The sequence below is a fragment of the Sinocyclocheilus grahami genome, unplaced genomic scaffold, assembly GCF_001515645.1.
Source record: "Sinocyclocheilus grahami isolate Dianchi unplaced genomic scaffold, SAMN03320097.WGS_v1.1 scaffold2273.1, whole genome shotgun sequence".
Classification (NCBI taxonomy): Eukaryota; Metazoa; Chordata; class Actinopteri; order Cypriniformes; family Cyprinidae; genus Sinocyclocheilus; species Sinocyclocheilus grahami.
The window spans coordinates 19,883-34,144 of record NW_015507452.1 but is presented as its reverse complement, the minus strand read 5'-3'; the positions used below and the strand labels follow the sequence as shown (position 1 = coordinate 34,144).

The window sequence follows — 14,262 nt, the reverse complement described above, 5'->3', positions numbered from 1 at the left end:
AGTTAGGGTGAGTTAGTGTGAGTTAGGGTGAGTTGGTGTGAGTTAGGGTGAGTTAGTGTGAGTTAGGGTGAGTTAGTGTGAGATGTGTGAGTTGGTGTGAGTTAGGGTGAGTTGGGGTGAGTTGGTGTGAGTTAGGGTGAGATGTGTGAGTTAGTGTGAGTTAGGGTTAGTTAGTGTGAGTTAGGGTGAGTTGGGGTGAGTTAGTGTGAGTTGGTGTGAGTTAGGGTGAGATGTGTGGGTTGGTGTGAGTTAGGGTGAGTTGGGGTGAGTTAGACAGAGAGCAGCGAGTCTTAAATGACTGGATGTGGCTTTTGTGCTCATGTTGTTATGACAGATTGGTTACTACTTTATTAGTGCTCATTATTATGTTATGTGGGAGTAACAGGCCTGAAACAAATAACACACAACTGTTCAGCACTGGCAGTTTAGTGTGACCGAAAACAGCAGATTTATTACAGAGTAACAGATCAACGCCTTCACTGGAGCTTCAGCTGGATGTTAGGGTTATTACAGATATTTCAGCAGTTGTTATAATCGCGATGATCGTTAATGTTGATCTTCTGGTGTCTGAATAGACATCTCAGGAATGACAGCAGCTATTTCGAATGCTGTTTTTAATGGCTATTATTCCGCCGTCCTGCAGGTTAAATTGAGACGTGAATATAAAGAGACGCATTTATTGGCATGATGATGATGATGATGATGATGATGATGATGATGATGATGAGTGTCTGCTGTAGCAGCAGATGTTAATGCGCGCGTCACACTGCAGCTGCACGCGCCGATGCTAAGCTAACTAGCGCGCTGTCGATGTTTCCACTCAAATAAACGCGCACGCACTCGTTCACCAGACACAATAAACCCTTAATAACACACACACACACACAGATCACAGCTAGCGAAGCAGCAGGCCGTTATCAGCCGCAAACAGCAGCAGCGAAGCGACTAGCGATACCTTTCTGCGACAGCTTCAGCTCTCCGTTCTCCTTCTTCACACTGAGGTGATTTTCAGCCGCCAGTTTGTGTTTCTTCCTCTCTTTCTCTCTCTCTTTCTCTTTCTCTCGGTCTCGGTCTTTCTCGGTTTTGGTTTTCTTGTTTTTCGGCTTGCTGCTGTAATTCTGCTGCTCCGTGCCTCCGTTCATCTTCTTGGCTTTAAATATTTTCTCTTCGTGTCGGATTTTCTTGGCCGGTGGAGGATGATGGTGGCGCTCCCGGGTCTGGGACGCTGGTTTCGGTTCGGTGGGTTTGTTGAGCTGAATGAACTCCGCCATCTTTTCTCTGTTTACTCTCTCGAGCTGCTGCTGTTTGTGTAAGACGCGCGGGAGGGGCGTGGCCTGGCGCTGATTGACAGCAGGGGCGGTGACGTCAGCGGCTTAGTCTCTGTACTCATTTGATTATGATTCATGAACCCATTTGCTCTCTAATCTCGATATTTTCCTAATTTTGATGATACTCGATACATCGTTACTTTGCCATCTGCTCTCCACAAATGTGAAAAAAAAGAACAGCAAATTGTTTACAACAAAATCAACACTAGTTAAAAATGTAGTAATCTAGACATGGTGAGCACTTGCTACTTGTTACTAGATGAACACAAGAGGAATATTGATATATATATATATATATATAACGTAATGAAATATATTGTGGTTGTTGCAACGACTTCACGTGCTTCTTTGAAGAAAAGAGAAAAACATGAACAAAGAAACACTTTTACAGAATAAGTGCCAATATTTGTTCTCAGATACAGTATCAGATGTTTTAATCATCACTTTTTCAGATTCAATCTTGCATTTAAATCTGGCGGTTGTCAATCTAGAAACTCTGCAGCATCTAGTAGCAATAAAAATTAATAATTAATTCAGATAGTGAATGGGTTACAAAGAGAACGCGACTACATGTTTATAGAGGATATCAATGTTTGCTTTCTTGAACACCGTTGTGCTAATAATCTTAATATTGTCAGGCGAAACAGATGCGCATAAAAGCTGGTCGTGGAAATCTGTATTTCTGAATATGGACTAAATAACTGGACTAAAGCTTGGAGTAAATACTATTTAAATAAAGTATTATATAAAACAGCTTACATTTAAGATCTTAGATGATATATATCCAGCAAAAGGTGCATTAGAGAGATTTCATTTAGATATTGATTAGATATTCCTGTGATTTTTCTTCAACAAAACAAATAAAGAATCCATTATTGTTCATCGTTTGGTATCGATGTACTATTCCAATGAACATAATAAATGTAATTAAATTATGACATTTTATTAATTTAGGAAAATTTCACAACAAGAAATGGTGTGGGTCTAAGCCTAATTTAATTCATTTTGTCCAAGAAACAAATACAACAGCGTCTGTTTGGAGAACACGGTCAATACTGTATAAATCTGTGTATGTTTGTATTCTCTTACTCAGCGCTTACAAATGATAAACAGCATATCAACAGCTTTATGAATATAACACTATACAAATTATGCAAAATAAATCCGAGAATAGATTTGCAGTAATTTTCCCGTTCACACATTAAATTAGTGACCGGTTACTATTTTAAAAGTATTTTTTATGCCCATTCAAATTTATGGATAAAGAAATTTGCATGATTAATACATTTATAATATCCTGTATTTTAAGTGGAATATTTTAAACCTAACCTCTATCGCAGGAAAATAAATTATCTTTGAATACAATGTCCATATTCCTCTTAATGAAGACTTCAGTTTGTTATAAATGACTAAATCAGTGGACGATGCTCAGTTCCCATCGCTGTTCAACAGCTGCACAAACTAGAAGCATGATGGGAAACACTAGAGGCATGATGGGAAGCACTAGAAGCATGATGGGAAGCACTAGAAGCATGATGGGATACACTAGAGGCATGCTGGGAAGCACTAGAAGCATGATGGGATACACTAGAGGCATGCTGGGAAGCACTAGAAGCATGATGGGATACACTAGAGGCATGCTGGGAAGCACTAGAAGCATGATGGGATACACTAGAGGCATGCTGGGAAGCACTAGAAGCATGATGGGATACACTAGAGGCATGCTGGGAAGCACTAGAAGCATGATGGGATACACTAGAGGCATGCTGGGAAGCACTAGAAGCATGATGGGATACACTAGAGGCATGCTGGGAAGCACTAGAAGCATGATGGGATACACTAGAGGCATGCTGGGAAGCACTAGAAGCATGATGGGATACACTAGAGGCATGCTGGGAAGCACTAGAAGCATGATGGGATACACTAGAGGCATGCTGGGAAGCACTAGAAGCATGATGGGATACACTAGAGGCATGCTGGGAAGCACTAGAAGCATGATGGGATACACTAGAGGCATGCTGGGAAGCACTAGAAGCATGATGGGATACACTAGAGGCATGCTGGGAAGCACTAGAAGCATGATGGGATACACTAGAGGCATGCTGGGAAGCACTAGAAGCATGATGGGATACACTAGAGGCATGCTGGGAAGCACTAGAAGCATGATGGGATACACTAGAGGCATGCTGGGAAGCACTAGAAGCATGATGGGATACACTAGAGGCATGCTGGGAAGCACTAGAAGCATGATGGGATACACTAGAGGCATGCTGGGAAGCACTAGAAGCATGATGGGATACACTAGAGGCATGCTGGGAAGCACTAGAAGCATGATGGGATACACTAGAGGCATGCTGGGAAGCACTAGAAGCATGATGGGATACACTAGAGGCATGCTGGGAAGCACTAGAAGCATGATGGGATACACTAGAGGCATGCTGGGAAGCACTAGAAGCATGATGGGATACACTAGAGGCATGCTGGGAAGCACTAGAAGCATGATGGGATACACTAGAGGCATGCTGGGAAGCACTAGAAGCATGATGGGATACACTAGAGGCATGCTGGGAAGCACTAGAAGCATGATGGGATACACTAGAGGCATGCTGGGAAGCACTAGAAGCATGATGGGATACACTAGAGGCATGCTGGGAAGCACTAGAAGCATGATGGGATACACTAGAGGCATGCTGGGAAGCACTAGAAGCATGATGGGATACACTAGAGGCATGCTGGGAAGCACTAGAAGCATGATGGGATACACTAGAGGCATGCTGGGAAGCACTAGAAGCATGATGGGATACACTAGAGGCATGCTGGGAAGCACTAGAAGCATGATGGGATACACTAGAGGCATGCTGGGAAGCACTAGAAGCATGATGGGATACACTAGAGGCATGCTGGGAAGCACTAGAAGCATGATGGGATACACTAGAGGCATGCTGGGAAGCACTAGAAGCATGATGGGATACACTAGAGGCATGCTGGGAAGCACTAGAAGCATGATGGGATACACTAGAGGCATGCTGGGAAGCACTAGAAGCATGATGGGATACACTAGAGGCATGCTGGGAAGCACTAGAAGCATGATGGGATACACTAGAGGCATGCTGGGAAGCACTAGAAGCATGATGGGATACACTAGAGGCATGCTGGGAAGCACTAGAAGCATGATGGGATACACTAGAGGCATGCTGGGAAGCACTAGAAGCATGATGGGATACACTAGAGGCATGCTGGGAAGCACTAGAAGCATGATGGGATACACTAGAGGCATGCTGGGAAGCACTAGAAGCATGATGGGATACACTAGAGGCATGCTGGGAAGCACTAGAAGCATGATGGGATACACTAGAGGCATGCTGGGAAGCACTAGAAGCATGATGGGATACACTAGAGGCATGCTGGGAAGCACTAGAAGCATGATGGGATACACTAGAGGCATGCTGGGAAGCACTAGAAGCATGATGGGATACACTAGAGGCATGCTGGGAAGCACTAGAAGCATGATGGGATACACTAGAGGCATGCTGGGAAGCACTAGAAGCATGATGGGATACACTAGAGGCATGCTGGGAAGCACTAGAAGCATGATGGGATACACTAGAGGCATGCTGGGAAGCACTAGAAGCATGATGGGATACACTAGAGGCATGCTGGGAAGCACTAGAAGCATGATGGGATACACTAGAGGCATGCTGGGAAGCACTAGAAGCATGATGGGATACACTAGAGGCATGCTGGGAAGCACTAGAAGCATGATGGGATACACTAGAGGCATGCTGGGAAGCACTAGAAGCATGATGGGATACACTAGAGGCATGCTGGGAAGCACTAGAAGCATGATGGGATACACTAGAGGCATGCTGGGAAGCACTAGAAGCATGATGGGATACACTAGAGGCATGCTGGGAAGCACTAGAAGCATGATGGGATACACTAGAGGCATGCTGGGAAGCACTAGAAGCATGATGGGATACACTAGAGGCATGCTGGGAAGCACTAGAAGCATGATGGGATACACTAGAGGCATGCTGGGAAGCACTAGAAGCATGATGGGATACACTAGAGGCATGCTGGGAAGCACTAGAAGCATGATGGGATACACTAGAGGCATGCTGGGAAGCACTAGAAGCATGATGGGATACACTAGAGGCATGCTGGGAAGCACTAGAAGCATGATGGGATACACTAGAGGCATGCTGGGAAGCACTAGAAGCATGATGGGATACACTAGAGGCATGCTGGGAAGCACTAGAAGCATGATGGGATACACTAGAGGCATGCTGGGAAGCACTAGAAGCATGATGGGATACACTAGAGGCATGCTGGGAAGCACTAGAAGCATGATGGGATACACTAGAGGCATGCTGGGAAGCACTAGAAGCATGATGGGAAGCACTAGAAGTATGATGGGAAACACTAGAAGCATGATGGGAAACACTAGAGCATGATGGGAAACGACTGGCTGACGACAGAGCTTAAAGCTCATTGGCTCAAAACTATCACATTTTGTTCTAGTGTAAAATGTGAAATTCTAGATATATTGAATTGATTGTTAATTTAGTTAATGTGAATCAGCAGTTATTCTGCATCCACTGTATCAGGAACAGAGCACATGATGGAGCTGTTGGCTTGTGCTTACGAGAGATTTCTTCACTCCCATCCAGGCGTCTCAAACCAGCCTCTTCTCCAGACGTCTGACAGGCATCCAGAGAGGTCATGTGACCCGTTCATTCGTGCACTGCGACAGAGAGACCACACACTCATGCTTCATCAGCTCTCTGTCAGAACTTCTCAGATAACATCCATTCAGTGAGAAACAGGACTGAATAAATCAGAGTAAGACGTGATCACAGGAACACAACAGCTTTACCAGCAGATGAAATTATTGATGAATGGATCAATGAGTATGAACACATGTGAACAGAGCTGAGTGTTAACGCTAACCTAACCCTAGCACTCGTGTGTCACGCTGAGCCCGTTCTGCCGTCTATTATCACAGGACTGCCATATTCTAGCATCTGAATGATTAGCAGATCAAACAATAGTGGCAAATGACAAACTGCTGACGCAAATGCAACAGACACAAACTCAAACGCTGCTGTTCACAAACACGTGTTACAGCTGTGTGAATGCAGATGTTCAGCAGCAGATGGCGAGAGCGAGCGCCTGTCTGAACCAATATGAACAATATCAGCTGTAGAAACTTCAACATGACACACACACACAAACACTCTCACACACACTCACAATCACTCACACACACACACAATCACTTTCTCTCTCTCGCTCGCTCTCTCTCTCACTCACACACACACACACACACACACAGCATGTACTGAGAATAAAGCAGCAGGAGACATCTTCCTCCTAATGTTTTACTGACATGTTGATTGATTGATTGATTGACAGGTCTGTGTTGGAAGGTCGAGTAAACATGAGGTTTAAATGTGACTTTGTGCAGCTCGCACACGTTCTCTCTCTGCGTCTCAAACACACAGTAAAATGAAAAACAAAAAAAGGTACGGGCGAGCTGTCGGTGTTGTTCGTGAGGTGAGAAAATGACATACAAAAATAACCTCTAGAATACAATTTACAAAAAGCATCATCACAATCTCCAGCGTCTTGTGAAGCGGCCGGTACGCGCCGGCCTGACCAACGCAAAGAAACGGCGAGAAAAGAAAACACAACACTGAAAAGGTTTGTTCTAACAGGAGGGCAAATAACTTACAGTTTGAGGTACACGTGACGTTTTCATGCACAGACGTCTTACATCGCATTAATATATTCAGTGATAGTACGTTTGCATCATTATTCACGGCTCGCCCTGAACACGCATGAGACACCGTTAATGAGGCAGCAGCTCCTCGGCCCTCATCCGTCTGATCCGAGGATAAACTACTGCAGAAGATGCGTGAGTAACAAACAGGTCCAGGAGGAGTAAGGCAGGTCCTGGTCCCGGCGAGACGTTTAGCACCAGCACAGCGAGCAGCACTACAGCAGCGGCTGCACAGGTGCATCATGGGAGATTATCTTTGTAGCTTTACTGATTGTGTTAGTCAGAGAAGAGGGCGCAGAGTCTTGGACCGTCCGTCTACAGAGAAGAGAGAGGAGCGTGGCGTGTGCAGCGGATGGGTGCCGCGGTCACGTCCACTCCGACGGAGGCTCCCGGGGGCCTTTGGGATGCGAGCAGCGGCTGCTGAATCCTGCGGCACAGAGACACAGAGATAAACTCGCAGATCATAAAGGAAAAGCTTTCATCTGTTCCTCTGCTCTCGTCACTCACCGATCTCCGTCTCGGCTCTCCTGTCCTTCGGGACGCTCAGAGGCGAATCCAGACCCTTTCCGTTCTTCTGCTCAGCATCTAGAAAGCAAAACAAAACCGCCAACACAGTTAAACAAATGCACACCTTTGTCATCAGGCTTTTATTTCATCACTTTATGGCAGAAATCACATCAGCGTCAGCCGGCTGATCTTCGAGTCGAGATACAGCTGGAGATTTTTACCAGAAACAAAAGCACATTAACATTCAAATAAAGCTGAGGGTTTAACCACAATGCATTGCAATGCTGCAAGTGAATTAAGATATTATTTTTGTGTAATAATAATATATTCATTCTAATGATAAAAATCATATCTTTGTGTAAACAGTAAAGAATTAACTGAACAGCCGGCGCCGTCTGTGAACGTGAGACTTAAATGAGTCACAATAAAGCCGAACTGACATTAACTGTGATATAAAAAAGTTATGCTGTTAAGTTAATGCTACACACACATGATAATATTGTAAATAACGCACCTAACGCGGGTTTCTAGAGCTGCACAAACTCATGTCAGATGAAATGACGGGGGAAAGCGAGAGACACCGAGAGAAAGTTTTATAGATTCAGTGAAAATAAAAGTCTGCAGGAAGTGCTGATCAACAGGAAGTGTCTCTCTCGCCTCCGTACACTCATATTCTGAGTGAGATTCATTGGCCAAAAATGAGAAAACATTAATAAACCCTGATAATGTGGTGTGGTTTAATCTGGTTTAAGTGTGACGTACCGGTCTTTGGAGGACTAGCAGGAGCTTGTGTGTCTGCAGACGCCTGTGAAGAGAAGAGACATGTGAAATCACTCGTTCTCGGTCAGTTACAGCAGAAACAGACTCGTCTCACCTGTGACGACGCTTCGGCCGGCGGCGGCTTCACATCTGCGGCCTCTGAATGAACACAAGGGACACGTTACAGGAAGACATGACATGAGAACGAGAAGCTTAGACGCTATTACCTCACTAATAAAACAGAGTTTAATGACTGAACCCTTAATAAACCATCAGTGATCAACTCACTTCAAACTCACAAAATCAACACACACACACACACACACACCAGCTACCAACAAGCATTTATCTGCATAATTATTGAAAAGCATTCCGTCTAAACCACTTTTTGTAATTTATATTTCATAACGACCATGTCAGTCGCTGCGAGACGTAACAGAGGGCTGAGATTCACGGTGTGTGTGTGTGTGTGTGTAATTAAACTGATTTTCACCAAGAGCAACCAGATAAAAGTAAATCTTCATTTCAGAATTCTTCAGATCAGACTTCTTTACAGAAGCAGGAAGTGACGCGATGTGCTTCTGTCTCAGAGCCTCTGCTGCCCTCGTGTGGCTGGACACAGTAAAGACGCACCTGTGGCCATTAGGAAGGACTCAGCGGTTCGCTCAGGAACAGGCGGGGGCAAATCTTCACTGTCGTCACAGTCTGGGGCAAAGAAAGCAGTTACAGACCAGCGCTCACACACACACACACACACACACCATCCAGAGCGTTTACCCAGCTGAACACAGCATCAGCACCTGACACAAGCCCAGAGCCCCGATCATGAGCTCAGAACAAGCTACCATCATGCCTTCAGCCCCACAACCCTACTGAGTGCCCTAGACAGGCAGCATTAGCACAGCTCAGAGGCAGAAAACAAGCTGCATTTGATCAGGTGACCTAAAGATCCCAGGAGCATCTCTGCACTCACACACACACACACACACACACACACACGTGTGAATATACAGCCACATCAACTGACAGAACTTAAAGGCATTGAAGGAAAAATAGGGAAAAAGGTTCTTCTGTTCCGAGATTACACACACATCCACTTCCTAAAGATCAACATACTCATCAGACTCTCATTCTGTCTGAATGATTGGACTCAAAGCGACACAGACTCCAGTCACAGCGATGCTTCCATCGGTTCACCTGTTCACCTGTGTGAATCATTTCTGACCACCAACCTGATCAAATGAGAGTCAAACGACTCGAAGGAAATGAGAGCTAGGAAAGGAAGCAGACGGAGGAGCGGCGCGTGTTTGAGCATATACCTGATGAGGTGTGTGTGAGGAGGCTCTGGCTGGCGATGGACATCGGTGTGACCCTGCGGGGCATATGTTCGCTCTGCTGCGCCGCTGATACAGTGCTGGCTGCCGTGGAGTGAGCATCGGCATCAGTGAAGCCCGAATGCAGCGGGTTGGTGAAGCTCAGCGCCGTCCTCACGGGTGCGGCTGGTGTCGCAGGACTGGGCGATCGATCCGCGGGCGAGGCCGCTCTCTCAGGACTGGACCAGGCGGCGTGACCCTTCTCCCCCTTCAGCGGCAGGTGGTTGGGTCGCGGAGGCTCGTCGGACTCCTCGGACATGGAGCTGCTGCTGGTGTTGGAGCGCTTGAACGCATGCGACCGCTGCAACACGCTGTTCCCCTCGAAGCTGCGAGGGCCCTCCGTCAGCGGCACCTTCTTGATCTCGATGCTCAGCTTTCGCTCCAGGCGTCGGTCCGGCCCGTCGGCGGGGGGCGGCGCTGGGACGTTCTGTCCTGGATTACTGTAGTTCTCGTTGAGGTCGGGGTTTTGATCTGACGCCAGCACGTGCAGGATGGGTTTGGGATGGTAGCGGTCATTGTCCTGCCGCACGTTTGTGACCGTAGGGAAGGCTGAAGGCGGAGACGGCGTGAGGATTGGCGGAACGGGCCGCGGCTCTGGAGGCTGCAGAATCTCCTCTTTCACGTCTCCTTCAACCTGATTACTGAGAGAGAAGAGAGAAAACATGAGCTTCACCTCCAGAGGGAGACAAACATTCACACAAGACATGAGTTCGTATGGAAACACAGCAGATGGCATGACATGCATAATTCTCTAAATACTAATACTCTAATACTATATATATATAAATACAAAAAAATTATAAAATTTGCATTGACACACTCTGTGAAACGAGTATGTTTCTAAGTTTCTTCATTCGGTGCGGTTGGAGGTTTGAGGTTGATGAGACTCTGGAGGCGTGTACCGAGGGGCGGAGTCTCACCTGCGGATGCGGGGCGGTTTGGGAGGGGGCGTGTCCCATCTCTCCTCATCTGAATTCTGAGCGGATTTTTCCGGGCTGCCCTCTTCCTGCAGTGTGTGTGTGTGTGTGTCAGAACAAAGACAAAGCAAACACGGGAATGTAAATCACTAGAACCTCTACATCACAAACAGAGAAATGAAAATAGAGCAGGAAAGGACAGAATGAAGATATTATAGCCTCAAACTGACACTTACAGTCCTGTGTGTGTGTGCGCGTGCGTGAGTGTGTGTGTGTCTCTGTGTGTGTGTGTGCGGTCAGACTGCATTGTGTCTGTATATCAGGCTTTTCAAACAGGAAGTAAAGCATCAGTTTCTATTCATTGTTTAATTTCTCTCAACTGACATTCCTGTGTTTCTAGAGGAGATCTAATTCCAGCAGCTCATTGTGTGTGTTTGTGATCTTACCATCCCGTCTGTGAGCTCAGAGTTAGTCGGACTCTCCAAAAGCATCAGCTGTTTCTCAAAGAGCTGAGCAATCGCTCGATGAACCAACTCGTACTGCTCCTAACGTACAGAGAGAAACAGGAGGTTGGAGGATCAACCCTATGGCGGTTTGTAACGTGTCATGAACTCATGAAGCCTGTGATCAAAGTTATTCAGCTTCAGTGTGTATAGCGTGTTTTGTGTAGTTTACTTTGGTCTGAACTGCTGAATGCCGGTGTGTCCTCATCTCCTGAATCAGCTGGAAAACGTTAAAATCTTCAGGAATTCTCTGCAAAATAACACACAATGATGCCAGTCCTTCAGGTATTAGACTATGTGTGTGTGTGTGTGTGTGTGCGCGCGCGTGTATGAGTGTGCATGTTTATGTGGTTTATGAGGACACAAATTTGTATAATAACATGGGTATGACATAGGTATTACAACGAGAAGGTGATTTATGAGGACATTTTCAGTGTCCCCGTAATTCAAAAGGCTGAGTTTTTTTGAAAATCTAAAAATGCAGAAAGTCTCCTGTGAGGGGTAGGTTTAGGGGTAGGGTTGGTGTAGGGCAATAGAATATACGGTCTGTACAGTATAAAAATCATTACGCCTATGGAGAGTCCCCACTTTCACAAAAACAAACCTTTGTGTTTGTGTGTGTGCATGTGTTTGTGTGTGTGTGTGTGTGTGTGTGTGTGTGTGTGTGTGAGTGCGCGCGTGCGTGCGTGTCTGTGTGTGTGTGTGTGCGTGCGTGCCTGTGTTTGTGTGTGTGTGTGTGTGTGTGTGAGTGCATGCCTGTGTTTGTGTGTGCGTGTGTGTGAGTGAGTGAGTGTGTGCGTGCGTGCGTGCGTGTCTGTGTGCGTGAGTGTGTGAGCATGTCTGTGCCATGTTTGTGTGTGTGTTTGTGTTTGTGTCTGTGTGTGTGTGTGTGTGTGTGTTACCCCAGCTTTCAGGAGGTTCCATGTGTAGTCGATTGCACAGATGGCTCCTGTGCGTCCACAGCCGGCACTGTCAACACATGTACAACAGCACATATATGCAGTCAGAACACACGCTGATATTACACACTAACCAGTCGTTTCATATGAACTAGTAAACATGTTAAACGATCAGAAGGCCCTGCAGCATCACTGGTGCCCCGCTATCCTCCATCACACACCATCAGCACAAGCCCTCGGTCATCCATTCACTGAGCACAGCAAAACAAACATGGCACAAACTCAGAGGCTCATGCCAAATAAAAGACTTCTAACCCATAAACCCCAGACTAAACCTGAACCTCAGCCTCTCATTCATCGTGATGATTAGCCATCAAGATGAAGCCAGAGACAGGAGAAGATCGAGGCGTCAGTTTGAGCTGCTGCTCGAAGCTCATGGGACTGAAGAACAGACGTGAGGTCAGGATGAGCAGATCTCATACCTGCAGTGGACACAGATGGGAACGTCGTCATGCTCCTGATATTCCCTCATCAGAGCGATCATGTCCAATATTGAATCGAACGATGACGGGACGTCGTGATCGGGCCAGTTCACGTAATGAAACTGCGTCACTCGCCGGGTTTCCTGACAGACCAGAGAGAAACAGACTGATGGTTAAAAAAACTGTCCTGCTGCGACAGACAGACAGACAGACAGACAGACAGAGAGACAGAGAGACAGACAGACAGACAGACAGACAGACAGAGACAGACAGACAGACAGAGACAGACAGACAGACAGACAGACAGACAGAGACAGACAGACAGACAGAGACAGACAGACAGACAGACAGACAGACAGAGACAGACAGACAGACAGAGACAGACAGACAGACAGACAGACAGACAGAGACAGACAGACAGACAGAGACAGACAGACAGACAGACAGACAGACAGACAGACAGACAGACAGACAGACTCACGTGATCAAACTCCACTGCGAGTGTGCGGATAAAATAATCTGTCCTTGGCTGCTCAGACTCCTGAATACGGATGAACAGTTCTTAGGTTAGTTAAGAACAGTTGTTATTAACTTATTCAGATCTGCATGGACCAGCTTGATGCATTTGATACAGTTTGTGTTTTCTGTGATGTGGGTAAATCTCAAACATGAATCCTGAAAGCACATAACTGGGACTTAAGCTGGTAACAAACAAAAAAGATTCATATTTAAAAATCTGCAAACATAGCATGCCTAATATCTGTACTGATGTAAAATTACAGTAAAGCTGACTGCTGGCCAAGCTGAAGGCACACTGGGGGGAAAACAGATACGTCTTATTCCTGCATATGAAGTTCAGATCCCATTTGAAGATGTCAAATTTAATGCGCTTCAGCTGTTTACACCGTCATCGACTGACTGAGAACAATCAGATTTAAGCCACATCGAGTTCCAGTGTGGACGCATTCATGTGAATAACAACATCTGTCGCTACGGCTGCAGGCTCAATGCGTTTCTTGCTGGGAAGTGTAATGTGGACTCACACAGGAGATCCTGAAGGGACCAAACGTCACAGGCTCATCTCCAAACTGCGGGAAGTAACGCTCGCACTTTTTCTGCACAGGAAAGCGAGTGAAGAAATTGTTTGAGTCTGTGTGTCGAAGCTTTTATGGCTAAAGCAGAGAATCCACATTGAAATCATTCTTACCCGCCCCATCTCAAACTCTCGACACGCCATCACGATGACCTGCGCAACAGAAGTCATGTGTCACTTAAGAGAACACTCACACACTCACAGACTCACACACACACAGACTCACTCACTCACACACACACACACACACACACACACACACACAGAGTCTCTCTGTGGCAGCAGATTCACTCACCGCGACCTTGTACTCCCAGATCATCCTCCAGAAGTCCAGCACGGTGTTGGGCAGTGGCCCCTGAGTGGCGATGTAGGCCTCCGGCCCCCCGATCCCCTGAACACACACACACACACACACACACACGATCAGATCTGACCAAAGACACGGCTTACAGTCCTGAAAGTCTCATCAGACTGTTTAGATCAGAGTCTATGTGATGGTTCACTGTGTGTCACATCAGAAGAAGAAATACTTTAGTTCAAGAGCCAAGAAAGCAACAGTTTTGCAGAAGTTTTGGGTAGTGTAATTACAATGGCGCACACACACACACACACACACACA

At 46.2% G+C, this 14,262-nt stretch overlaps 2 protein-coding genes across 3 annotated transcripts in view; both read right to left on the bottom strand.

The window, feature by feature from the left end:
• LOC107574576 (round spermatid basic protein 1-like) overlaps positions 1–1,368 on the bottom strand; it is a 26,939-nt gene extending 25,571 nt beyond the window's left edge. For both annotated transcript variants that reach the window (XM_016261022.1, XM_016261023.1), the window contains exon 1: positions 956–1,368. In XM_016261022.1, the coding sequence (XP_016116508.1) occupies positions 956–1,271 (316 nt within the window). In that variant the 5' untranslated portion in view covers positions 1,272–1,368. The remainder of the gene's footprint in view (positions 1–955) is intronic.
• A 5,327-nt stretch (positions 1,369–6,695) lies between these two features.
• The window catches only part of LOC107574573 (tyrosine-protein phosphatase non-receptor type 12-like), a gene marked incomplete at its 5' end in the record, with an annotated part of 11,962 nt that continues 4,395 nt past the window's right edge, over positions 6,696–14,262 (bottom strand). The window contains 15 exons of the mRNA XM_016261018.1: positions 6,696–7,537; positions 7,618–7,695; positions 8,380–8,422; positions 8,492–8,535; positions 9,010–9,081; positions 9,696–10,390; positions 10,670–10,755; positions 11,113–11,211; positions 11,342–11,419; positions 12,072–12,138; positions 12,551–12,693; positions 13,032–13,091; positions 13,594–13,665; positions 13,758–13,796; positions 13,939–14,034. Coding sequence (XP_016116504.1) covers positions 7,476–7,537; positions 7,618–7,695; positions 8,380–8,422; positions 8,492–8,535; positions 9,010–9,081; positions 9,696–10,390; positions 10,670–10,755; positions 11,113–11,211; positions 11,342–11,419; positions 12,072–12,138; positions 12,551–12,693; positions 13,032–13,091; positions 13,594–13,665; positions 13,758–13,796; positions 13,939–14,034 — 1,734 coding nt within the window. The remainder of the gene's footprint in view (positions 7,538–7,617; positions 7,696–8,379; positions 8,423–8,491; positions 8,536–9,009; positions 9,082–9,695; positions 10,391–10,669; positions 10,756–11,112; positions 11,212–11,341; positions 11,420–12,071; positions 12,139–12,550; positions 12,694–13,031; positions 13,092–13,593; positions 13,666–13,757; positions 13,797–13,938; positions 14,035–14,262) is intronic.